Genomic DNA, 27,394 nt, shown 5'->3' on the forward strand with positions numbered 1-27,394 from the left:
GTAAGTTATAGGGAAGGCAGAAAATACCTTCGTTAGAGAACAAGGGCTTTCCAATACTCTAAGACACCCCTTTCCTGACTTAGAAATGTTTCTTAAAATAGTAACAAATTCTAAGTGGAAACCCTTATTTCAACAGCATGTTATTCTACTTGCTATTCTACTCTGTAACGCCAAGTTTTATGTAAAATAAACTGTTAAAGCTTTAGATTAATGATTAGAAATTTCCAGGGAGGTATTGTTGTTTATATGTGCATTTTGGTGTATTTCCTGGGGAGTATTTTAGAATTTCTATGTTTATGCAAGCACATACAAAGAAAACCATTTGTTCTGAGCAAATATGAGACATTAACTTTTAAATTGTTAAAACGCTGGTTTTAAAATTATTCATGGAAATCCTCCTGAATAAGGACTCTTGAACTAATTAAACAAATATTATCAGAAATTAAATCTGAAAGTACCTCCTAGATCAGCTAAGGCAAAATTCATTTCTAAAAAGATGTAAATAGATAAGTGATTGTATTTATTAAGTTAGAAGGGACAGAAACCGGTTTAAGCATAGAGGCAGACTTACCATGGGCAATGATGGTCCATCTTCAAAATACACCTAAAAAAAACATACACACAAAACTCAACACCCGTGAAAACATAGTCCCACTAAATCATTAAAATATATATTTGTTATTTCAAAAAGTTATAGCAAGTAAAGTATTGAAAAATTATTTACTTCTCTAAAAATGGAATAATAGGAGGGGGCAGGGGCGGGGTGGAGATGGGTAAAGGGTGGGAAGTGGGGTACGTCTGTAATAAGAGCCAATAACAAATAAAATAAGTAAATAAAAAGAGAATAGCGCAAGTCCCCATCTAAGAAAGAGACGCTAGCTAATTCCAGTTATGATGCAATAATAGGACTTTCAACTAAGGCTATAACATGCTTTAAGGTTTAAAACCAATGCAATGTGTTCATATACAACTATCTTACGCTAAAGGAGGTGCAGAATGCCGGCAGATCTACAGGAAGTCTGGGTAAAACTTGTCCTTTCATTTCGATCCTTGGGCCACGTAGTTGTACTGCCCTGGTGGCTACACTCAGTATGTAATAACACCCGACTGTCGCAAAGTCCACTGGGAAAGGGTCACAGAAGAAATACTGACCAAGTCAAACCAGCCAGGTCTGAGCTGGTAAAAGTCACGCACGACATGCACGTCAGTGTGAGTCGGGGGAAGGGGATGACTGGTTCTGGCCCTAAACCACATTCATTACTGACACAAGTGATCGTGCCAAGTCCGCTCCTAAGGCAAGGTGTGGGGACAGGAGCACGGAGGGAAGGAGATGGTCTGGAGAACAGTGGGACAGAAACACGCTCCGGAAGAGAAAGGAAGGCTTCCTTACTTGTCGCAGACGGAGCAGTGGTGGCAGCGGTCTGGCTTGATGAGTTGGCATCTGTCACAGTACCGGATTGCTGGGAACAGAGAGTCCACTTAGCCTTCCCCTGAACGGTGCCCTGAGCACGCGACTGAATGGCTCTCATTTAAATGATCCCAATTCACATTCTAAACAACACCCCAAATGTAAACTGGGTAAAGCTGAGATAGTCGGCTCCGCTGAAATACAAACTTGGAAAAGACATGCCCCCAGGCTTGGTTCTCCGGAGGTTTCCGGAGGACGGGCATCTTGAGGGGAAATGTTTCTAGGGCAGCGGTCGCCAACTGGTGGTCCGCCGACCACTGCTGGTCCCTGAGGTCCTAAAGGCTGGCGACCACTGTTCTAGGGCATCCTCAAGTGTCAGTGGTTATCTATCTATCTATCTATCTATCTATCTATCTATCTACCTACCTACCTACCTTTCTATCTACCTACCTATCTACCTACCTACCTACCTACCTTGTATGTTCCTCTCCATCTGAGTAAACAGAATGTCTCTCTCCATAAAACCAATGATCTTCTGTACCCGCCAGGATAACCAAGAAAGGATACAACCACATTTTACGCAAAACTAATTTTAGAAATTTGTGAATAAACTCTCTCGATCGCTCTCGCCCCTTCTGTGTTGAGCGAGGTACAAGCTTAGAAGTGAGAACTAGCAGAAGCACTCCCGATGAGAACGTCAGTCCTTGTAAGGGAAGACCCGGGCCTTCCTTCTCCAATGCCCGCAGCTAAGGCAGCCGTGAGTGATGGATTCGGAGAGGCTGTTTCAGTCCGCAGGCTCTCGCTGATGCAGGCGGCTACCGACGCTGCAGGAAAGCAGCTATTACGTGGGCAGTCCAGTAGAATCAGTAAGGCCACGCTTACAAATGTAAAAAAAATGTGGACAAAATACTCGCAATAAATAATGACCAAGGTTGTGTCAAGCTAATGCTATGATCTCTGAAAAAGACAGTTGCTAGGAACTGAGAATGAGACGTGCTTCTCGTAGACCACGGGGCCTACATGGAGTTGTTTTCCGTGTGGAAACGAGTCCTTCATCACCCCGCACTGCTTCTTCTTTCGGGAACCGCAGGGATCAACGCCTGGCCTTGCTGCTCAGCCCCCGAGGGAAGACACCCACGGGTCCCTCGCCGTGACCCTCCGAGGTCTCCCTGGCTCCTGTTCTTATTGGGGCGTGAGATCTTTCTCAATGTGAGCGATCAACAGAGTTTATTCACAAATTTCTAAAATTAGTTTTGCATAACATTTCTGAAACGTGGGTGTATCCTCTCTTGGTTGTCCTGGCGGGTCTGAGAGTGAGAGGCGGTGGTGTCCAGAGGAATCGTATAATGGGAGCTCCATGTGTGCTTTTAAACTCCCGGGGAGCTAAGAAGAAAGTCCTGTCTGCTGGGTTTTCCCACACCAGCTCTCGGGAACCTGTGAAGTATGTCACCCTCACAGTTGCACTGTCAGTGCCTGTGAATGGGCAGCACAGTCTGAAGCCACACCCCCCATGTGATGTCTGGAGGACACCGCCAGGTCCTCTCTGGCCAGTGATTGTCTGCACTTTACAGTTCACACCAAAGTGGGCAGTAACTCACCGAGACCAAAACAACGTAGTAATAAGTGTTTTGTCTGGAGTCTTTTATAAAAAGAGAAATTAATGAGAAAGAAAAAAAAACAAACCTACAAAGACTCTGTATACCACCTTATGTCCAACTGAAATCATGCCAGAGTAATTTAAAATGAAAGATCTGATTATCTTTTTAAAAACTCCTTACAGCCAAGGGGGAATTTTTATGTTAACTGTCTTGCTTGAATTTTTAAGGAATGTATTCATATATTACTTATATAATTGAAAACTTGGTGGGTAAATGTTGAAAAGGCAACATTACTAACTTCTGTGTATGATGATAAATGAGTTACATCCCCTCTAATTGTCACCTTTGTTGTAAAAAACGAGTATAATGTTCTTTTGTAGGAAAAGATCGGGGACAAGGAGAGAGCTAAACAAAAAAAGTAAATAGTCCTCATTAATCAAAATAAGTAATAAAGTAAAAAAAAGTCTGAAGAGCCCTGTGAGGATGCAGAAGACGGTGGGTCAGAAGGACGCACAGGACAAACAGAAGTGCAGGGAGCAGACTTTCCAACACCCTGCCTCAAGGACTCGCACACCCTCAGCCACGTCTCCGGGGCTGAGTGTGTTCTGTGTACAGCCGTCAGCCTCACCCAGGCACAGCTGGCATTTCTCTCTCTCAGGTTTGGAGGAAGTCCTGTGGCTTTAGAATGGATGGTAAAATCCTAAATGATATTACCACTCCTTTTCTTCAATGCTCTATAAAGTAAAAGTGTGCGAATGTCAGCTGAGCCTTCACGTGGCTTTAGTCCACAGACTTTCTCCCAGAGTGGAGGAGGAAGTTAACGCACAAGACAAGGGTCCCTGGGGTGTGGCTGAGGGTGGGTAAGGAAGGCCCTCTCACATTCCTGCCCTGGAGCTCCGGTGGCTGCTCACTGCTGAATCACGCCTACCTCTCCGTTCTCCATATTCTAGAAGGGGATCAATCACACCAGCATTGCTGTCTGACTATTACACTAAGTGGCCACATTATTATGATCTCTGGACGCATAATAATCTGGCCACTCAGTGTATAGCCTATATAATAAAAGGCTAATATGTAAACTGTCTCCTCGTCCAAGAGTTTGACCAGCAGGCAGGCCGGCCAACTGCCTATGTCCCCTCCCCCTGGCCAAGCTGGCCAGACCCCACCCATGCACGAATTCATGCACCGGGCCTCTAATATATATATACACACATTGAGTGGTCAGATTATTATGCATTCAGAGATCATAGTAATCTGGCCACTCAGTGTATACTCTGTGCAATTTAATGGGGTCAATGCCTATAGTCAGTTCATAGTGATTCTAGCAGGCATCCAGAATTTCTGCACTGAAATATAAAGATTATATCAGAGAATCCAGATTCTGTTCCAGGCTGTCACAAATATGGGGCACTGTGAGTTCATCTCAGGAGACAGGCATACCGCACTGCGAGGACAGGAGGTGATGGGCTCAATGTCCTATAAACCACACAGGGAGGTGACTTATAAGCCCAGCGTGTAGCTGCTATTAGTGGTGGAAATTAATATTTGTCCTGATACGACCTACACTTCAGCCCTTTCTCTTCATTCAGTGTGTCAATGGCACAGCAGGCAAACACTGCACCGGAAATGAGGAGATAGGTTTCTATACCTGGTACCATCGCTGTCAGCAACTAGCTTTGGAAACTTGTGCAGCAATTAATTTATAGGGGCTTAACCTCCCTCCGTGTTTGCTCAGGTTTACACATGAACTTATACAGAAATATATCTGTGTCTTGGAGGGACAGAACCAGTGACATAATATTACATCACAGAGTTACCTCTGGCTCGCTGAGAAACAAGGAAAACGAACAGGAAACAATGTCTGCGATGGAAGTTAGACTCAGTTATGATTTTAAAGTGAGCCAGAAACAAACACAAACACACAACAGTAACGGGGTATTTCACACTCTCTTAGTACGCTATAGCCATCCATGACCTGGCCCAATGCTTCCCAATGAGTGTCTGACAGTTCCAAGGACACACACACGCTCTCCCCCGGTCCCCACAAGCTCCTGCACCTCCAGACATGGTCCTGGTGTAGATGGGGAGGTCCTTGGCTGCTCGCCGGAGAATCTCCTGATGGGCTTCTCCCCGCGGCTCTCTCTCCAGCAATTCTTTCTCTGCGTAAGAGAGGTGGAACTGCGGAGCAGATTGAAACGTTCATTAGTGTTTTCAAAGAAATGATAACATCTACTGATCTACTAGCCCAGAAGAAGGCATTTATAGAATGTTAATGGTACACAGTCTACAAATTCAGGAAGGTAATAGAGTCTGAGATCTGGGCTAGTCTGTTAACCTTGCAGGTGATTAGTTTATGCATATAGAAGGTAAAATAATAATAATAATAATAATACCCACTTCCTCAGAGATTTGTGAATCTCAAGAGGAACAGAATATGTAAAAGTGCTTTATAAACCATAGAGTTCTATCCAAATATTAGTTATATTAATGGATAAATGGCAAAAGAAACAAATTTGGCTCAACAGATGACTTTTTCAATTGAATATCATTAGGAACAAAAATAGGAACAAATCTATCATGCATGTTTTCTCATCTGAGTTCTAAATTAGGAATAATTAGTACACGAATTCTAATACTCAAGACAGACTAATTGTTAATTTTACTTCTTGTACTGCCAATTTGGCCCAACCAATTAAAAAATAATTAGCTGAGAAAAATAAGTATTTCTTTGGGCTCCAATATGATAATTAAAAACAAAACAAAACAAAACGGTTTTAAAAGTCTGTTTGAACTCCTCTGAAGGTGTGTTTGAACATCCTAACTTTCTGGGAACATAAGGTGCTCCTGGCTCACTTGAATATTTCCTGTCCTGGTTCTAGGACCAGTTATTTCCCAGGGAACCCTCCCTCCTTCCAGTGAAGAATGGTATTAGAAACCAAGATCAGGGCTCAAATACAGTTTTCACATCAAAGGAAAGTATCTATACTAAGAGTGATATGCTAATTAGACTGGAGACCTTCTGGACGTCCTTCCGGACAAAGCCACGGCGGTGGGGCCAAGGCAGAGGCAGTTAGGAGTGATCAGGCTGGCTGGGGGGACAGTTTGGGTTAGGGGAGATCAGGCAGACAGGCAGGTGAGCGGTTAGGAGCCAGCGGTCCCAGATTGAGAGAGGGATGTCCAACTGCCGGTTTAGGGTCCCAGATTGCAGAGGGTGCAGGCCAGGCTGAGAGACACTCTCTGCCCCCCATGCACGAATTTCGTGCACTGGGCCTCTAGTAATTTTAAAAGGACATACCAATTAAGGAAAAAAAAAAAAAAAGGCTCTAAAAACAAACAAACAGCCCAACCAGCATGGCTCAGTAGTTGAGCCTCAACCTATGACCCAGGAGGTCATGGTTCGATTCCCAGTCAGGGCACATCCCCGGGTTGTGGGCTCAATCCCCAGAAGGCAGCCAATCAATTATCCTCTCTCATCATTGCTGCTTCTGTCTCTCTCTCCCTCTCCCTTCCTCTCTGAAATCAATAAATATATTTAAAAATAAATAAATTAATTAAATAAGAATAAACAAAACTCTCAAGTGTATTTTCTTTCTGCTAGTTGTTTCTCACTTAGAGGGAAAAAAAAAACACATATAATTTCACAAGTACCTAAAATTTAGTGCAAATTTCAACAGAACTTTTTTGCCAATTAAGTCGGCAACAGTTTTCTTAATAACAACATGTAACACCAAGGGTCTGATAAAACTGGAAGCACTTTATATAAATGTCTACAATCCTTTTAGGAAACAGTTTGGCAAGTGACTTAAATTTCCTCGATCTAGCCGAAACCGGTTTGGCTCAGTGGTAGAGCCTCGGTCTGCGAACTGAAGGGTCCCAGGTTCGATTCTGGTCAAGGGCATGTACCTGAGTTGCGGGCACATCCCCAGTAGAGGGTGTGCAGGAGGCAGCTGGTCAATGTTTCTCTCTCATCGACGTTTCTAGCTCTCTATATCTCTCCCCTCCTCTCTGTAAAAAATCAATAAAATATATTTAAAAAAAAAATTTCCTCGATCTAGTGATTCCACCTGAGAATTTATATTAAGGAAATGATTAAAAATGGTAATGGTCTATGTGCGAACATGTTAACAACATTATTTACAATATGAAAAGTTGGGATGTGACTGAGTAAATTGTAATGTTTCAGTGAGACTATTAGGCCGTAGTTAAAAATGAAAATAAGCCAACGATGGGCTATGGTGTGAAAAAAAATTAACTGGAAAGAAATTAAGACCGTAAACTGAATTAGTGGAATGGGATGTCTTTTCCTTTTATTTTCTAAATGTAAATTAGTATGGTTATATCACTTGTATACTGGGAAAACATATTACAATGTTCAGAGCCTATTGGTAAATCTCTATAATGGTAATAAATAATGTCTATCTCACACAGTTTTATGAAACAAATAAGGTAAATATATGTTTTGTGGAAAAATCTTCCAACAAATTCTGGTATAGCTGTAACTTCACGGTTGTCAATCCAGTCGATACTATTATTTCTTCTGCACTTTGTATCATTCCATTTTTCCCACGGTATTTATTCACTATTTCAAACCTTCTCTTACAAACCTTAGTCAACCCCTCTCTCGCATCATTCTTGCCAATAACCTCCCACATAATTTGAAGGAGAAATCAGAAGTCATTTCAACTTCCTGCCAAAGCTAGAAACAGGAGCTCACATCGGCACACATTCCTTCTCTCCTCTCAACGACTTGATATTTATTGAGCCCCTTTTATGGCTGAGACACTACTTTCCTACCGGCGATGGATCAGTGAACAGAACAGATACAGTGCATGCCTCTTAGAGCGTATACCCTAGGGGTGTTATAAAAACGAATGTGGAACGTGTTACAGGATGATATGCTATGGAGTAAAATAGAGCAAGGTCCAGCTGATAGGGGGTAGTAGGGCTTTGCTATTTTACACAGAGGGGTCATGGAAAACCTCAAAGTTGAGGCACCCCTTGGACAGGGACACCGGGAGGGTCACCCAAGAGAAGGGTGCTCTGGGTCAAGGAGAAGCAGCAGGTGTCACGGCTCCTGAAGGAGGAACACGCTCAGCAGCTTGATGGATCAGCAGGAGGCCAAGGAGGCTCAGTGGCATTCAAGAAGAGTGGTCATTGTACGCATACATGCACAGCCCATGGAAGCAGTCAGGGGGCGGGGAGGGCCTGGGGTGGAGGAAACAGTTAGCTGAAGGGGATTGTTGGGGGGAAAGGGGACATATGTAACACTTTCAACAATAAAGATGTAAAAGTAGCAGAAACCGGTTTGGCTCAGTAGATAGAGCGTCGGTCTGTGGACTGAAAGGTCCCAGGTTCGATTCCGGTCAAGGGCATGTACGTTGGTTGCAGGCACATCCCCAGTGAGGGGTGTGCAAGAGGCAGCTGGTCGATGTTTCTCTCTCGTGGACATTTCTAGCTATCTCTTTCCCTTCCTCCTCTCAATATCAATAAAATATATTTTTTTAAAAGATGTAAAAATAATAATTAAAAAACAACAACAACAACCCACAGAAGAGTGGGTCAGTTATGCAGCGTGGGGCCCGGCCTGGGGCAGCCTCCGAGGCCACAGGAGGAAACGAGGTCTGTCCTCTGAGTGGGCTCAGATGTCCTAGGAAAGTCCTGGAAGAAGAACACGATAGGATCTGCCTTGTTTTTGAAAGAATGACTGGCTACTGCGTTGAAAATAGACAGAAGCAGGCAAGTACGAAAGCAAGGAAACCTGTTGACTGGATGCTGTAACCCACAAGTCGGGGAGGCCCATGGAAGCCGGAGGAAGCAGTGAGGGGACACAGCGCATGCCCAGAGCACGAGGGCCTGACTGGAGGTGGGTCTGAGAGAGGAGTCACCAAGGATGAGTCCAGGTTTGTGTGAACAGCTGGATGGTCGGAGCTGCCATTGCTGAGACAGGAAACGAGCAATCGGAGGAGGTTAGGGGAGTGGTGAGAGGGAGGGGGGAATGCAAAGTCTGTCTTCAAAATTAGATGCCAAATAGGTAGCTATATACCAGCCTGGAGTTAGAAGAGGACCGGACTAATGATATTAACTTGAAAGCGATAGCAATGCACAAGACGATATAATATACTAGTAAAGCCATAATGTGGACAAATAAGAGAGAGACCAGAGGCTGAGTTATACAATGCCATGCTAGAGGCTCAGGAGATGAGGAGGAACCAGAGAAGGTGACCAAGGAGGAGGTGCCAGTACAAATAAAAGCAGAATTATTGGGATGAGAGAGGAACTAAGAATAAACTAGAAAGAAAAGAATGTACACCGGCAGCTACGTGAGATGAAGAACTAATAGTGTATAAACTGCGAAGTCAGAGTTCAGACCAGAGTCCCTGTTGTCCGACTGAGGTGACGGGCCTTCCCCATAGGCGGAGGCCTGAGAAGGTACGAGCAGGAGAGGGGAAGTGCTCCCTGTGCTTTTGGGATGAGTCCCCCAGCCTCAGGATGGAGCATGGCTGTCCGCTGGGCTCTGGGGAGGGAATGTCGGCCCGGCTGACAACAGTGACATCATACAGGAGAGGACGGCAACCAGTGACATCATACAGGAGAGGACAGCAACCAGTGACATCATACAGGAGGGGACGGCAACCAGTGACATCATACAGGAGGGGACGGCAACCAGTGACATCATACAGGAGAGGACGGCAACGTCTCCGACGGAGAGAGGAGGGGAGACCCTGAATGAAGGCACTGATCCAAAAAGGAAGAAGGGGCGTCACCAAAACATCTATATGGGGAGGTGGAACCCCCAGCAGACTTCGGATGCCCCAGAGGGGCGAGGAGGCCCGAGGACGGGGCACACTGCCAAGCTTCTGGTTGAAGGACGGGGTGGATGTCAGCAGGGGCATTAACCAGCGTGAGGAACGGTGAGTCACCGTCCGGGGAAGGAGAGGGTGGGGAACTCAGAGTTTGACGTGCGATGTCTCAGGTGTCAGGGGAATGACCGAGAAGCTATGTTTGGCAGGAGGTTGTGTGTGAATTCTCGGGAGAGGTCAGAAGTAAAAACACATTTGGGAATCTTCAACCCAGGTCAGAGGTAAGGGTATGATCACCAGTACAGTGGATGAGGCCACCTGCAGTGGACGCCACAATTTCCCTCCAAACCTACAGTGAAGGCCCGGATGGGGGTAAGAGAGACAGCAGAGAAGAGGGAAGCCGGGGAGGAGGGGAGAAGTAGACAGTAGGAGGAAAAAGGGCTATCTCTAACAAACACATTCCAGCCCAAGCAGACCAGTAATTCTCTGCAAGTACTGTGTTTTGTTTTCAGTATCCTTTCCCAGGACAAATAGCATGTTTACTGGCTTTTTTTTTTTTTTTTTTTTAACAATAGCTGCTTTTCAAACAGGTTATTTCAGGAAACAATCTGTAGTGATGCCCAGACTTTACCTTTTTTAAAACCTTTTTTGTTAATCCTCACCCAAAGTTACGTTTCCATTGACTTTTAGGGAGAGTGGGAGAGAGAGGGAAAGACAGAGAGAAACATCGATGTGAGAGAAACACATCGATTGGTTGCCTCCTGCACGAGTCCTGACCAAGGCCTGGCCCAGGAGGAGCCGGCAACCAAGGTGCGTGCCCTTGGCCGGAACTGAACCCAGGACCCTTTGGTCTTCAGGCCGACGCTCTACCCACTGAGCCAAATTGGCTTGGCTAGGGCCTTTTCCTTTTTTTTTTTTAATTTAGCCTACTAAAACACTTTTATTACTGGGAAAAAAAAAGTTTATTTCTACTCAACAAACGTACTGGACTAAGGGCCAAATATATAAACATGATTAAGACACAGCCCTTTACTCTAAGAATATCTAACTAACCAAGATTAAAGAAACAAATAGCCAGATGATCTTTTCAAAATGCGTATCTGATCATGTCACTTTACTTAGAAGCTGTGGATGAAACTGACCCCTGATGTCCACTCTTCCCTTCTTCTAACCTGGCTAACACGGCCATCAAGAATAACGACTACACTCCTAGCCTCCTGCACAGATTATGGCCATAGGACTGAGTTCTAAATGTAAGTAGAAATGGCATCAGCAACTTCCAAAAAGAGTCCTTACAGAGAAGGACATCTCCTTCTGCTTCTCTTTCCCACGTTTCCTGGCCTGCTCCTGGAATACAGACACGATGGCTGGAACCACGCAGCCACATTAGGCCAAGAGGTGACCTTGGGATTGGAGGCTGCCATGTCAGAGCAACAAAACAGAAGCAGCCTGCAGACCTGGCAGCTGTGGCCCGGCTATCGACGTTGAATATAGAGACTAGTTAAATAATTACTTTGTTGTTTGGTGGCTATCAGCCAACTAACTCATCATTAATAGGATATTTTTATCTTTAAAATATATTTTATTGATTTTTTTACATGCCCTTGATCTGAATTGAACCTGGGACCCTTCAGTCCACAAGCCGATGCTCTATCCACTGAACCAAACCAGTTAGGGGTAGGATATTTTTAATAGAAGCATGTCTACTTTCTGTTCCACCTATCTATCTATGTATTTATCTATCCATCTATCCTGATATCTAACTCTAAAAGTAGAACACATGACAGATTGTACATTGGAAATATAATACTCATCCGGTGCAAAACTAATATTTACCAAGTGAAAACTCAAGTATTTACTAATAAGACATTAGTATTAAAAATTTTGTAACACTCAATAAGTTTGCAACATTAATAAAAAAGACATAAAATTAGCTCTTCAGACACCAGAATTATTGATTTCCAACTTTAGGATGACTTTACTAATAGTTTTACTTACTTCTTTTGAAGGGTTCATTGGTAATGTAAAGATAGTTTTCCAATATGACCAGACAAACATTGCGAACAGGAGATGATAAGCAATCAGGCACACAACTAAAGGGAGAGAAAACATCATTTCCACTGTAACATGCGAGCCGGTGTTCGAAACAACCTGCTTATTCTAAAACGCCTAAACGCCCGATGGCAGTACGTTCATTTTATTTTGAATTTTCATTACTAATTTTTGTTATTGTAAATAAGTTTGCTTATAGCATACCGGAATAGGCACAGCTCCATGGATTAATTTTTATACCTAAAGCCAAGGGTTTTTAAAAATCCCCAATGATGCATAATCAGCTCTGTGACCATGATCAGCGCCCTCCCATCGGGAGGTCGGCCCATCTGTTGGCAGAAATGGCTCACAGCAGCGTTTCCTAGACCGTGGAAGGGAGCGGTCCGCCTGCAGCTGGCTCTGAGGCAGAAGCACAGCCTTAAGCAGCTGCCCAAACGCCCAGGCTCTGAGGACTCTGCCTCCTGGACAAAGCATGGCAAAAGCCGCTCCAGTCACACCTGGCGGCCCCGCTGTGTCAGTGACAGCACGTCTAAGCTGGAGCCGTCCGGATGGAGAGAGAAGCCTTCCATTGGAAGCTCAAGTGTCTTATTTACCACCGGGACACCCGTTAGGAAAAGCCCTCTGACCCTTGTCTCCGGTAATACACACACAGGAAAACACCCTCTGTGTGGTGTTTCATTCTTGACGTGCTATGCAAGTAGAAAATATTGGGTTTTGTACACAGTGATAACGATCACTTCTGGGATATACATAAAGGCTGTCCGCCCAAAATGCATACACAGTTTGTTTTGTTTATTTTTTTTAATTTAGTAAATCTTCATTGTCCAGATTATTACAATTGTTCCTCAAAATGTATGCACACTTTAACAGTGGATGGCTCAATTTTGAAAAGGAAATGCATTTTAATAAATACTGCCTTTATATTGATTCAAAGTGTGTGATATACATTTTGGGGACGCCCTACAGATAACAATTCTGTAAGATAACAGTTGAATAAAATGTGCTGATTTAAAACATAGCCTATTTGGTATTTTAAATTTCTTTTAAAAGAATGATGATGCTCATAGAATCATTAAAAAGTTAAGTGATCCATTAAGGCATACATCAGTGTGGCATAATGAGAGCCAACGATATTTTCCATGGATTATGCGAGAGACGGGAACGGGGTAAGACAGGAAATGGCTGGTATTCCCGGATCTGGAAGCCACGAGCAGCTGGCACAGGGACAGGCATTGTGGGCAGAGTTCCCGCCCTGCGGTGGCAGGATTCAGCCTGGGGACCATGAGAACGGAGAGCTTGAACCCTGTCTTAGCTCCACCTCCTTACAGAATAGTTATTTATCCCAACCAAAGCTAAGTGAATTCAATTTGCTTTTTTTCAAATGACTTTTAAAACTGTACATCTGAAACAAAAACAGAACATATTTTACCTTGTTCTCCAATGTTCTCCATGGACACTGTGGAGAGAGAGGGGGAAGGGGGGAGGGGAAACAGGTTACATGAAGCATCTGGCAAGCACAGCCTGACAGACACGGGTTAATAATACCTGGACTCCCCCTGCAAACCCACGTTCTTGAAATACTTGTCCAGCTTTATCCAGGGGCTTGGGGAGCAGTGTGGGCCAGGGTGGGGGAGGGAGTCAGGGTGGCCTCTATCTGCATGTCAGCCGGGGGGCTCCCAGGCAACACAGAGGCTGGCAGGCCTGCCCCCGGGGTCTTGCTCCCACAGGAATGATCAGTCTCTCATCTCCCTCCCCACTACAGGGTTCGGACAGAGGCATCTCTCTCCAGGCCCTGCCATTCCCAGAGGCGACGTGTTGTTGGTGATAAACTGGCATTCACCTAGTGAGCGCTCCAAAACGAAGGGGGAAATGTTATGACCGCGCCACGCCTGCCTTTTCCAGTTCCTGTCCGTACACATTCTTGTCCCAATGACTCCTGCGCCCTGCACAGAATGAGGCCCCGGCAACCTGCCAGGCAAACTGCCATCCCTCAGGCGCTGCTGGCAGGCAGATCAGCACGGGGACCGCAGAGCTTGAACAAGCGGGGACGGGGGCCTGAATTTTGTAACCCAGACAGCTCCTCGGCGTCAGAATTGTCCACTTGCTGTTTCTCATCTGCTCGGCTCCTTTTGTGCTAACGTCTCTGGACGTTCTCCTCTGCCTCAGCTATAGCAGAAGATTTGACTTGTCTGTGGATTTCTGCTACCATTTGGCTTTTGAAAGGGGGGCAGTACCCCAGGCCTTAGTTCTAGAATATATCATTTTATTGTCTTGAGAAGCACCAGAATCAGAGGGTAACGTTGTAAAAGATTTTTAAGATTACCTGACCAAACAATAAAATTAAAGTTAAAAAGAAAACACCCTATCTAATAACAAGGGAATATGCTAATTGACCCTTGCGCTGTTGGAACGATGGAGGTGCCCACAGCCAATAAGGAGGGAATATGCTAATTGACTGCCTTATCCTCAAATACGGCGGTGCCCAGACCCCTCAGCCCCAGCCCCCGAGGGCCGGCCCGAGGCCCAGACAATCCTTGGCTGGCGGCTGCCCAGTCACCCAGGGTCACCCGAGGCTCAGGTAACCAGGGCCGGCCGAGGCTTGCGCTGCCGGCAGTGGCAGCAGCAGAGGTGTGATGGGGACCTCACCTTCCCCTGGTCGTCGGATCACCTCCCGCCCCTGAGGGCTCCCGGACTGTGAAAGGGGGCAGGCCGGGCTGAGGGACTTCCCCTCCAGTGCATGAATTTTCATACACCAGGCCTCTAGTATTTCATAAGCAAAAAAAAAAAAAAAAGGGGTTTTCTGTCAAACCAAACTCCTTTCCAAGAGGCCTACCGGACCGTCGTCCGGCTAGGCGTTTCCAGAGCAGCCCATCCCAGGATTGGATTGCTCTAAGAATGATGATGGGACTGTTGTGCCCTGAAGCACCTTGTGGCTTCTGTCTATGGCTTCTGTGCTTCCCACCTGTATCGATAAGCGGAAGATCTGAAGGACAGACCTCCCCATACTTAAGGCTATGTCCGTCCCCCGTAAAAATGTTCTCGTTTAGAGGCACAGCCGGCAGAGCTCTCAGCAGCACTGATGTGGCTCCTTCCTAGGCTCTCCGTTTCCTTTAGCATTTCTGAGCCCCAGAATGGGACTGGCCCACACAGGTGAACTCTGACTTACACTCCGCAGGTTTGCTGATACATCAGAGGCTGGAGGGTGAGAGAGTGCACTTCCTCAGAGGACCCCTACAGCGGCTGCGCTGAGGGAACTGGGGGGAGGGGTCCTGGGAGGGCCCTCAGCGGGCCGTCTGCTCTCTCAGACCCTGCCCTTCCCTCCCTTTATGCATTTCTCTCTAGGCACTGACTTCCGGGTTTCCAAAGTGCTCCAAAACTGACTGCCGCTCTTCCTCGCATCAAAATTTCCAATCCATTAGTGGAGCTCACAGAAGGAATTGGAAAAGCAATTTGACTCCATTTGCACAATTATGTTTGAATGGCCCTTAACGACCATGCCAGAGGTGGTGGTGTTTCAAAGAAAATGTATTTGCTAACCCGTGATTCTTAACTGTCAACACTGAAAGAAGTAAAGCAAAATGAAATTTAAAATGGAAAAAGTACAGTTAGTATGAACGGATTGTCTTTTTGACCTGGACTACTACTTTATTGGCTGATATGCATTCAAAGATATTATTTTAAATGCTATTTCTTCATTACACAGCTTGTTTTTCTCTATATGTACTTAAAAAATCCATAGGGCATCTATTTTTTGTTTGTTTGTTTTCAGTTAAACAAGTTGTATGCATGGATATGGAGGCATGCTTATCCTATCTAAAATAAGGAGGGAATATGCTAATTGACCATCCTGCCTTCACAAAGATGGCAGCGCCCACAGCCAATAAGGAGGGAATATGCTAACTGACTTCCACGCCCTCAAAGATGGCGGCGCCCACAGCCACAAGATAACGGCGCTCAGTCCCCTCAGCCCCACCGGGGGCACGACATGGCTGGGCCCATCCCCAAGCAGGTCCAGCTGCTCTGCATGCCTGCCTCCGGAGTCTCCCAGTCCCCTCAGCCCCCAGCTGCCCAAGGCTGGCCTGAGGTGCAGGAAAGCCTCAGATGTTGGTTGCCCAGCTGCACAGGTTGGGCCCGAGGCGCAAACAAGCCTCGGATGGCAGCTGCCCAGCCACCCAGGGTCGCCCGAGGCTCAGGTAACCAGGGCTGGCTGAGGCTTGCGCTACCGGCAGTGGCAGCAGCAGAGGTGTGATGGGGGCATTGCCTTCCTCTGATCGCTGCGTCGCCTCCTGTCCCTGAGGACTCCCAGACTGTGAGAGGGGGCAGGCTGGACTGAGGGAACCCCCCGCCTCCTCTCCCCCCCCCCCCCCCCCCCCCCCCCCCGCCAACTCCAGTGCATGAATTTTCATGCACCTGGCCTCCAGGGGTAAATAATTCTGTAAAATGTAGAAGTTCAAAAGGGCTGTGCCAACTATACTCCACGATGATTCTGCACCTGTCCAGTTTATTATAAACATCAAATAAATCTTTAACTTCTGTGAGTGTCTTAAGTAAAAATAAAAATCGCTGCTTTAATACTGGTTTCCCTGATTACTGGTGAAGGTTAGCATTATTTAAAAAATATAGTGATTGGGTTTTTTTTCCTATCTCTTTTGAGTGAATTACCACTTTCCCATTTGTTTATGTCTCTTTTACTTATAGAAAGCCTTTGATATACTCTGGACAGCAATCCCATGTCTGTTATATATGTTGCAAGTAACGTTGTGTATAACTACTTTCAAATGATTTAATATATACTAGCAAAATCTATGGCTTATCATTGATTAAATAACAGTTATCAACATTTTCAAATTGACCTGTTTCAGTAATAGATAGGGGTCTCCCCCGTGGTGAGCCTGAGGATATGAATACTCTCTCAAACATGTACACCCAAGCAGGAGGTCAATGATTCGACTCGTAATTTTCGGTGTGGCACAATGGTCAATTTCAACATTTCCTTCCTCATTGGAAAAACACATCGAATATACAAAGTGATCGTCAAATACAAATATTTTTGTTTTTAAATGCCTGTTTTAAGAAAAGGTCGCATTTATTCTTGGGGACAAGAGCAGCACAGTATTCCCTGAAATAGTTCCTATTCGTACATCTGATGATCATCTAAATACACTTAACAGTAACACTGGGGTCACTGTGTTAATTTTCACTTCAAAAATTTGTCTAATTTTATCTTGGATTGGCCTAATTTCTTTCTGGTCCATGGCCTACAATGATCACATTTTTATCAATTAAATTTACTGGGGTGACATTGGTCAATATGAACATACTAGAGGCCCAATGCACAAAATCTGTGCAAGGGGCTTGGCCCTCGCAGCCCCGGCTTTGTCCGGAAGGATGTCCAGTCTAATTAGCATATTACACTTTTATTATTATAGGTAGGTTTCAGGTGTAGGTTTTTATGTTACAAGATCTGTATATTGCACCATGTGCCCACCACCCAAAGTCAAATATCCTGTCACCAAATATTAGGACCCCCTTTCCCATGATCACATTTTAAAATTTAAAGATTTCTGGCCGGGACTGGTTTGGCTCAGTGGATAGAGCGTCGGCCTGCGGACTGAAAGGTCCTGGGTTCGATTCCGGGCAGGGGCATGTACCTTGGTTGCGGGCACATCTCCAGTAGGGGGTGTGCAAGAGGCAGCTGATCGATGATTCTCTCTCATCGATGTTTCTGGCTATCTATCCCTCTCTCTTCCTCTCTGTGAAAAATCAATAAAATATATATTTAAAAAATAAAAAAAATAAAAAAAATAAAGATTTCTACCTCTCCAATATGCTTCCAGAACTTTAAATCATCCCTGACTAGCTACAGGGTAGCTAGAAAGCAAGGACTCTGACTTGTTAAGATTCTAAGGAATTGCACCAATTTCTTGGCACCGATTGTGTATATCTACACTAATAAAAGAGAAAGATGCAAATTGACTGTACCTCCATGATGCCCACCAGTCACTCAGGAGTATGTAAATTAACCAAACAAAATGACAGGTTAATTTGCATACGCAGGCATGGAGTGAAGACTTCTTGATCCAACTTGGCTTGAACAAAAAAAAAATCCAAAATTCTTCAGATACTAAAATACGCCTTCATAGTAGATTTTAAAAAAGCACTTTCCCCCTTAAATCAGCCAAGAACAGTTACATAATTGTTGCTAGAACAATTTGGTAGAACAATGTATAGTGCTGTGATCTTTTTATTTCTTTTCTTAATCAGAATTTCCTTTACCTTGCCTTCAGATTGAAGCTCCCTCTTTTGGAGGAGGGAATAACGCACCCATATTGCATCCACACAGCAACTCCTCTGTGTAAAACCACTACGCTATTCCCGAATTCAGCCTGACACAGCTACATCTCAGCTCCATGTGGGTAACGAAGAACACCAACAACAAAGATGTGGTTCTAATGTAGGAATCTTAAGGATATTTACAGCCAAGGTCTATATATGTTTTTCCTGCTTATGTTTAACTCCATTTTTTGAAAAACATTTCCTGATCAAACTATACTTACACCGTTGACAGTAAAATGATGAGATTCTGTCCCTGTGCTCAAAAGCTTATGAGAATTCATTTTCGTTAGAAGTTAAAACTGGGGAAAAAACCAACCAGGATATAGTTATTAAACACTTTCAATTAAGGGATTAAGAAGTACAAATTTGGTCGTTGCAAAACAGTCGTGGGAATATACACTACTGCCTTGGGAATATAGTCAGTGACATTATAGTCACTCTGTATGGTGCCAGGCGGGTACTGGAAATCTCAGAGGGAACACTTTGTAAACACAGGATTACCTAACCTCTGTGCTATCTACCTGAAACCAATACAAAATAATATTGGATGCAAACTGTATATGTAACCGAAAAACACATTTAAAAAAAATTTCCAATTAATCACAGAAGCAGCTCAGGTTCAGAAGATTACGGTAAAAATAAGAGTAACAGCACAAATATGCTTAACCTTCTCATGTCCTAACAAAATCTCTCCTTGGACCTTCACAGGAAAACTCCCTGTAACAGTCACTCCAATTCACTGTCTCGACCCCTCCCTCCCTGCTGCTTCCTCCCCAACTTCAATGGGTCCTTCGCCCAAACCTCACACTACCACCAGCCTCGCACCGCACCCTCTCACTCAGCCTCCCCTGACAGAGGAGCTAAGAGCTAAGCTCTTGTAGACGCCACGTCACTGAGCCAGGGAGGCCTTTGACGAACTGGCCACGGGAACCCCTTGCAGCACAATCCTTTGTCCTTCCAGCTACTTTCCTAGAAGCTCTAGTTCCTTTTCCCTGGATGCCGATCACAACGTGGGCAGCGGGAGGGCATCCTAGAAATCATCCCAGTGGTGATGCTGCTGCCAGACCATTTTAATGGCAGACCTAAGGAAAACAGATTGTTCACACTGATGTTTCCAGTTGAATTCTAACCATATCCTTTCATTGCTAACACATATTTTTTAAAATATATATTTTATTGATTTTTTACAGAGAGGAAGAGAGAGGGATAGAGAGAAACATCGACGAGAGAGAATCATCGATTAGCTGCCTCTTGCACACCCCCCACTGGGGATGTGCCCGCAACCAAGGTACATGCCCTTGACCGGAATTGAATCCGGGACCTTTCAGTCTGCAGGCCGAGGCTCTATGCACTGAGCCAAACCGGTTTCGGCACACATATTTTTTGAATTTATTTCCTTTACAACAGATCTACTTACATTTTACATATATATATATATATATATATATATATATATATATATATATTTTTTTTTTTTTTTTTTTTTAAATTGATTTCAGAGAGGCAGGGAGAGGGAGGGAGAGAGAGAGAGAAACATCAATGATGAGAGAGAATCATTGACCAGTTGCCTCCTGCATGCCCCCAATGGAGATTGAAGCTGCAACCTGGGCCGGTGCCCCAACCAGGAATCAAATCTTGACCTCCTGGTTCATAGGTCTATGCTCAACCACTGAGCCATGCTGGCTGGGGCCTACTTACATTTTTAAATATTGCTCACACTGTGTTTTCCTGTGATCCTCGCACGCCACTGTAACTTTACTGCCAGATGCAGTCCTGCCTTCCTATCCGCATCTCTCAGCTCTCTCCACGGCTGCGGCATCTCCGGGCCTGCTTGCTCCGTAAGCATGCGAACACCGTCTCCCCCCTTCCCTCTGCATCCAGCTGGGCGGCAGGAGACCTGGACCCCAGCCCAGTCTTCCCACCCAGCACCTGTGACCTTGGTCATGACCCTCAGCTGACCTGTGCTTCAATTCTATTCCTTAAACAAAAATCTGCACTTTATCTGAAAGGTTCCTCTGGCTCTAAAAGTATCGTCAGTTCTACTGTGATGTATTAATTAAAACAAAACAAAACTGACTTTTAGAAACCTTGGACAAAAGTCATTCTATGAATACAATCATCGGTGGGTTTGAGGAAACTGTTCTGTCCAGGACAGAGAAACAGCTTCAGAGTAGAAACAAAGAGTGAAGAGAAGGCTTTGTAGGTGCAAAGGGGGCTGAATGCCGAAGCTGACAGGCTCAGCGGAGGCCCACCTGGTGGGCCAGACAGACCCAGAGACCTGTGCCCACCACACAGGACGGTCTGAAATGAGAACTTCCCAACGACAGCGGCCCACCCAGGCAGTCACGTCCGAGGCCAGAGGTCGGCAAACTCATCAGTCCACAGAGCCAAATATCAACAGGACAGCGATTGACATTTCTTTGGAGAGCCACATTTTTTAAACTTAAAACTTCTTCTAACGCCACTTCTTCAACATAGACTCATCCAGGCCGTGGAAGAGCCACACTCAAGGGGCCAAAGAGAAGCATGTGGCTCGCGAGCTGCCGTTTGCCGACCACCGTCCTAGGCTAGCATCTTCCTTCACAAAAGCCAACCTACCGTCACGGTCCTTTTGTATCTACCAGAGCGAACCTTTGGGATGTCAGAGCAGCTCCCTTTTTCCAGACCCCACGGGGCGCAACCTCCCACCAAAGCACTAACCCAGAGCCCCTCCTGGTTACCTTGTTCCCCTCATATCACGTCCATGTTAACCATTCACTGCCCTGTGCCCACCTGAATGGAACACACAGAGGGTCCGGGCTGCCTGTCAGTACTTGAGCCAATGAAGCAGAGGCAGGGCTGGATCATATCTGAGGGTTTATTCCAATAATGCCGGCAGCACGGGAGCGCGGCAGGTCATCCATGAAAATTGGATGACCTGCCAGCTGCTTGTATTGGGGAGAAGGACACAGATGCCACGGGAAAGGAGGAATTGCAGGCCTGGGGGAGTAGGAAAGATCTAATGGCTACAGGTTACATGCGATGCGGGCTGGGGGGCGGCCCCGGACCTGATTGTGTTAGCAGCAAGGTTGTGAATCTGCATTCCGTTGCTAGCTCTGTGTCCCGGGGCGTACAACGCCCAGCCAGATTAGAATGTCTTTCTCTAATCACGGCTAACAGAGCATGATTCATATTTCCTGTATCTGCTAAAGCTAGTTCCCACTGCTGTACTTCTGCCCCTAACACACGGATGTAAAAGTATGTGTCTGTCTGTTTTACTTTTGATCCAATCTATCACCAATGGATTTCACGTAACCCCTCACACCTTCCCCTTTGATTCCGATGTGTAAAGCAAGTGGTAAAACTGCCCTTTCTGGAGTATTTTCTCAACCATGGAGACTTTGCTTCCTGGCATTTGTCGTCAAATAAACTCATTAAATTCTCTATAGGTCTGATGTTGTTGTTTTTGTTTTTGGTGTTTTTAAAAATATATATATTTTATTGTTTTTTTACAGAGAGGAAGGGAGAAGGATAGAGAGAAACATCCACGAGAGAGAAACATGGATCAGCTGCTCTTGCACACCCCCAACTGGGGATGTGCCTGCAACCAAGGTACATGCCCTTGACCGGAATCGGATGTGGGACCCTTCAGTCCGCAGGCCAATGCTCTATCCACTGAGCCAAACCTGTTAGGGCGGTTTGGATGTTTTTTGTTTTTTGTTTTTTTTAATGTTGACAGCTTTTATAGTGCAGAGGTTGGACCCTAAAGACATAATTTCCAATTTGGGGTAGGGGGTCTCCCCCCAGTTACCATAAAAGCCAGATCTCACATGCCTAAGGGTCCTGAGCACACCCCCGTGCCAGGCAGCCTACATGTCTCACGGGATTCCCACGCGTGCTTAAAAACTCGTTCTGCAGTAAGAAAGCTGGATCTCTTGTAAGATGTAATCCGTGTTCTCTGGCTGAACACCCTCCCACGGCTTCGCGTGGCCTTGCCAAGCGCACTCTCCTACTGAATGAGGCCAGGAGGTTGGAGGTGACCTGCCTCCGCATCACATCTCCGAGATCACGTCTGATAGCTTGTCCTCTGCCCACTGAGCTGCACACAGGCCGACCTTGTTTCTAGAACATTCTGTGCCTCAGTGCGTTTCCCCTGGCTGGAGAAGGAAGTGCCCCGTGCATGGTTAGCTCTCGGCCGTGCTACGGTTTCCTAAGGCTTCCGGAGAGAGAAGTGTCAGGTTGATGGGGAAATAATTGCTGGGAGACCTGCTGAGTGTGAGTAAGCAGAAAATGCAGGTGAGTTGCAATGTGGACAGATTGACATCGTGAGAAAACACTAACCCAGGGAATTTTTTTTTTTTTTTTTTTTTTACAGAAAGGAAGAGAAAGGGATAAAGAGTTAGAAACATCAATGAGAGAGAATCATTGGTCAGCTGCCTCTTGCACACCCCCTACTGGGGATGTGCCCGCAACCAATGTACATGCCCTTGACCGGAATCGAACCTGGGACCTTTCAGTCCGCAGATCGGTGCTCTATCCACTGAGCCAAACTGGTTTCGGCTAACCCAGGGAATTTTTAAACTGATTTTCTTTTCCTGCTCCCCCCAGAGCTCCCTCTCTCCGCCCCCATGTGCGCACACCCACCAGGGCTGGGCCGGGCGGAGAGGGCCTGAGACGCACCAGAACCTCAATCAAGGAGGAGAGGTTGTGCGATTCGGGGAGGAGCAGGGGGTCTGATGCCCTCCCCCTCCCTGCCTCCGCTCCAGAACGTGAATCTAGCGAACTATGCTGACCTGAACTCCGTGCTAGAAAGGACCAGACCACCGTGAGAAAGGGTGGACGGACGAGTGCAGACCTTCTCCTGAGGAATTGCCGCAAAGTAACAATATCCAAGGCAGAGATGGACTGCAGTCAGGTCAGGCCACACAAGCCAGGGCACACTCAGGACGTCTCCACCGGAGGGGGTTATACCGTAAATCAGAAGACGCCTGCATCAGTAAGCCAAATGAACTTGGAGTCTTTTATCATCACGCTAGCGTTAGTGGGCTCAGAGTAGAGCGTCTCTGTCAAATTTTGGGCCGCAAATAGAGGAAGTCTTTCCAATTTATACGTGTTTCAGTCCTTTGTCTTCCAAATTTGGAATGAGACTTCCGGACCTTCCGAGAAAGAGGTCCCGTGTGCTGGGAAGGGGCCGTGAGACCACATCTCAAGGCCTAGCCTGGTGCCGGCACTGGCAACGCCGTCCGGGACGTTGTTTATGGCCTCCCTGGAATGGGAGCTTTATTTCCCCCTATTATTTAAGCAAGCAGACGTTTACAGAAGCCAGAATAGCCGGGTTAAAATTGTAAGCAGCAGTTTTTACCCAAGATGGGAGGTTACTATGCTTCAAGGGGAGGGTCCAAAAGGTTTGTTAGGATAATGCTGAGTGGTGCAGTTATGTAAGGCAACCCGACCTCGGGCTGGTCCCTGCTCTCAGAGTCTTCACCTCAGAGCTTATCAACCGCAAGGCTGTGTGGCCCTCTCTGCCCCATAGGGCGGGCGGGGCTCCACCAAGCCCCTGCCAGACCTGGGTCTCTTCATCTCCAAGTCCCTTCGTTCCCGATTCCTGATGCCCTTGGGCCTGAGGGGCAAAGACTATGCTAGTCCTTGGGGACACCGCTCCCTCAGCAAACCTCTCTCTCCACCCGGTTCCCGCTGGGCGCTGGTCTGTGGATGGGAAGGGGCACGTGGGGACGTTAGATTCTGAACACACTTCCCTCGTTAATCAGAACCAAACTGTTAGAACTGGTTGGGTCTTCATGAGGATCCTGCCCAATGTACCTCACATCTTCCTTATAAGTGTACGTAGTACACATTTCTGTATTGCTAGCAAGCAAAAGCCCACTGTACCGCAGTAATTTCAGTATGTATCAGATCAGATGGAAACAGTTTTCGTTGTGTGTTTTTTACGCGTCCTTAGACCAATCTCTTACTAGCTGGCATACTCAGGATTATCACAGAGGATGACACCCAGAGTTGTTCTGTTCACCACTGAACATTAGCTGTCTGATTTATTACTCCCCCCTCTCCCCCCCCCAAAAAAAGCACACACGCATGCTTCTCATTTACTTCTCTCAGGAAACGGACTTCCTTCCAACGCCACCTCCCAGGGTTAGCAGCTGTGTGCCGAGTCCTCTCTGGCCAGAGCGATAGAACAGAGCGCCCGTCACACGTTACAAACATTAAACCAGTATTTCTAGGTGTGTGCACATTATCTGACAATTACACCGTGCCCCAGGAGCTGCAGAAAGCTGTCGTTCCAGCCTCTGTGCTGATGACGCTCACCGGCAGGTGCTAAGTGGCCCTCTTGAAGGGATGAGCGAAAAGACTGAAAACAACGTCGGCACCAGCGACAGCTCCCGCGGGACGGCACCGGGCGGCACGTCTATTAGCTCAGCAAGGGGATGCAGAGCCATTCCTGGCTCGCCTTCCGCCTGGGGTCGCCAGGAAGCACTACTTCCTCTTACAGCCTCCGGTCGGACAGGCATGGGTACCTTCTCGGGCGCACAGTCTGTCTGTGACCTCCGCCTGGAGCACAGCCCGCCTCCTCCCTCTACCGTGCAGCCAGGCCGCCCCTGCCCCGTGTGCCTCCCCCTCCGGCAGCAAGCGGGCCGGCTGACAGCACTGGATGTACATTCCGCTGCAGCTGCAGCAAAGCTGATAGCATCACACACTGGGGGCCTGGAGATGGCAGATCGGCCCCGCCCAGCTGTAAGACACAGTGTTCGGTGAGGATGCAGCGCTGTGCAAACATCACCTCCTTAGGGGCCGGACGCATCCATTCACGTCTGTGGGAAGTGCCAAGACACCGTGTCCGGAACTGAACCAGACCCATCAGGAAGCCCGGGGCTGCATCTCGCCCTCTGCTCCCGGTGGGGCCACATCTCCCGTCTCCTGTCTGGCTCTCTCCCCCAATTACATGACCTTTGCTTTCTTTTCCTAAAACCATTTCACTTACCCTTCGTCTACCAGCAATGTGAATACCTTGTGATTCATTCCCAAACCGTGTGGGGTCCCCGTGCTGTGAACAGGGACCTGGTTCAGGGTTAATTCCACAGACCAGGGATCCCTCCCCCATTCTCCACCCGCTGCTTCCCCCGTGTGTGTGTGCACCAGGTACCCCTGCTGACATATTGCTCTTCAAATGGACAAGGTCTCACATGTCAGCATTAGTGCTCCAGTGACTCAAAACTGTGGCTGAGTTTTAGACTGTGTACAGTAGGCTTTTAATTGGCTATTTGTTGTTGTTGTTAATCCTCACCTGAGAATATTTGTCCATTGATTTTTAGAGAGTGGAAGGGAGAGGGAGAGACAGAGAGAAACACTGATGTGAGAGAGACACATCCATTGGTTGCCTCCTGCATGCACCCCAAGCAGAGCCAAGGAGCCTGCAACCCAGGTATGTGCCCTTGACCGGAATCCAACCTGGGACCCTTCAGTCTGTGGGCCAGCACTCCATCTGCTGAGCCAAACTGGCTAGGCCTTTGATTGGTGATGTGATAATAGGGCAAAACTTTTACATATTCTAAATTATTCTTTTAAACATTCAAATGGCTTCTTTAATTTTGTCCCCTAAACCCTTACTTCCGATGATTGCATTTCAAGGTCCTGGAAGAGAAAAAAGGCCCGATTGTTTGGGGTGTGTGTCACACACGGGCAGGGCTGCCAGAACCATGTGCCCGGAGGGAGGGTGGCTTAAATATGGAAATGTATCTGCTCGCCGTCCTGGAGGCTGGAAACCTCGGTGAGGATGTTAGCGGGTTGCTTTCTCTTCAGACCCCTCTTCCTGGCTGGTGGATGACCAAACAGCTCCCCCTTCTCTTCGCTTTGTCCTCCATCTCTGTGTCTGTATCACCCTGTATGAGGTTAGGGTTCGTCCTAAGGACTAATTTTACCTTAATCACCTTTCTAAAGCCTCCTTCCCCAATACAGCCACATTCTGGGGTGCCGAGGATTAGGGCTTCAACATTAGAATGGGGGTGGGGGTGGGGGGAAAGAGGCACACAATTCAGCCTGCAATAATTTGAAACTATAAAAGCATCACAAACTTGTTGATCGCATCTGAGTGATCACAAAATATAAAGCTAAAACAGGTAATTCTTCCAAAGATTCATGTGCTCTGATGACCTAAGTGTCTACTTACATTTCTTAATTGTTCTCCCGGCCCCTAAGGAGAATGTAAACTCCCAGCGTAGTTAATGAATATTTCTTAACGAGTGAATCAGTGAAGAGTATTCAATATATTACAGGTGGCCGAAATACATTTCTTGGGTTTTGTAATATCTTATGAAATGCAAGTTTGGGGGGGCTGATAATGAACCACTACCCTCTACCTGCGCCGCCCCCCCCCCCCCCCCCCGCAGGGACACACTGCTCTCAGTTCTGTGCATCTTAGTTTTCAGTGTGGCCTAGTCCTGGAATCAGCTGCCTGTCATGTAAAATGTCCTATAAATAAACCCTCAATTAAGTCAGACTGGTGTCTGGTCTCCATCCTTCCCCATAGACTGGCCTCCGGATGGACGTGCCCGGACCATCGCCGGTCTCATTGAGCAGATAACCCCTTCTGGCCGCTCTTCCCAAAACGCAGCCGTGCAGCTCCCTCCCGGGAATGAGCTTGGTCAGAGTCAGCCCCTGCAAGTTCCGTTCGACTCTCAGGTGGAGGCTCCTAACGAAGTCCTTTACTTGCTCATAAATGGTGTCAGGTGCCTCTCCTGAGGCTCAACCTCAGCTGTTTGGAAGGGAGGTGAGGGTGGGGGTAGGGGTGGAGGTGGGGGTGGGGGGTGTCCCACTGAGTCACACATGCATTACAGAGCCTGCATTTCACGTCACACTCTCTCACATCCCTACACATCCGCTGAAGCGTCATGCTGCAGATCCGCCTACCTCTTTAGGTTGACTCTTGAGCCCCAAAAGGATCAGGGACACAATCCTGTCTGTTTTAAGTCACCTCATTCTAAACATATCCTTCAAAGATGGTGAAAACCCTTTTTAAAAAAACATTATGCAATTAACACAGAAACCAAAAACAGACAATTTTATCTATTCAATATATATAAGAAAATAGATTAGCATGACAAAACATTCCAACTTGCCAAATTTCACTGAATTATAATCAAATAAAATCTATGAAGTCCTTGGAAATGATTGAATTGATTTTTAGAAGGACACACACACACATATAT

At 46.4% G+C, this 27,394-nt stretch overlaps 1 protein-coding gene across 2 annotated transcripts in view; it reads right to left on the reverse strand.

Annotated features, from left to right (window-relative positions):
- The window catches only part of ZDHHC2 (zDHHC palmitoyltransferase 2), a 55,851-nt gene that overhangs the window by 18,965 nt on the left and 9,492 nt on the right, over nucleotides 1-27,394 (reverse strand). For both annotated transcript variants that reach the window (XM_084877780.1, XM_084877779.1), the window contains exons 2-6: nucleotides 13,288-13,314; nucleotides 11,805-11,899; nucleotides 5,064-5,184; nucleotides 1,391-1,460; nucleotides 572-604 (exon numbers count right to left, since the gene is read on the reverse strand). In XM_084877780.1, coding sequence (XP_084733906.1) covers nucleotides 572-604; nucleotides 1,391-1,460; nucleotides 5,064-5,184; nucleotides 11,805-11,899; nucleotides 13,288-13,314 — 346 coding nt within the window. The remainder of the gene's footprint in view (nucleotides 1-571; nucleotides 605-1,390; nucleotides 1,461-5,063; nucleotides 5,185-11,804; nucleotides 11,900-13,287; nucleotides 13,315-27,394) is intronic.

Source organism: Pipistrellus hanaki (genome assembly GCF_964339955.1).
Source record: "Pipistrellus hanaki genome assembly, chromosome: 3".
NCBI lineage: Eukaryota > Metazoa > Chordata > Mammalia > Chiroptera > Vespertilionidae > Pipistrellus > Pipistrellus hanaki.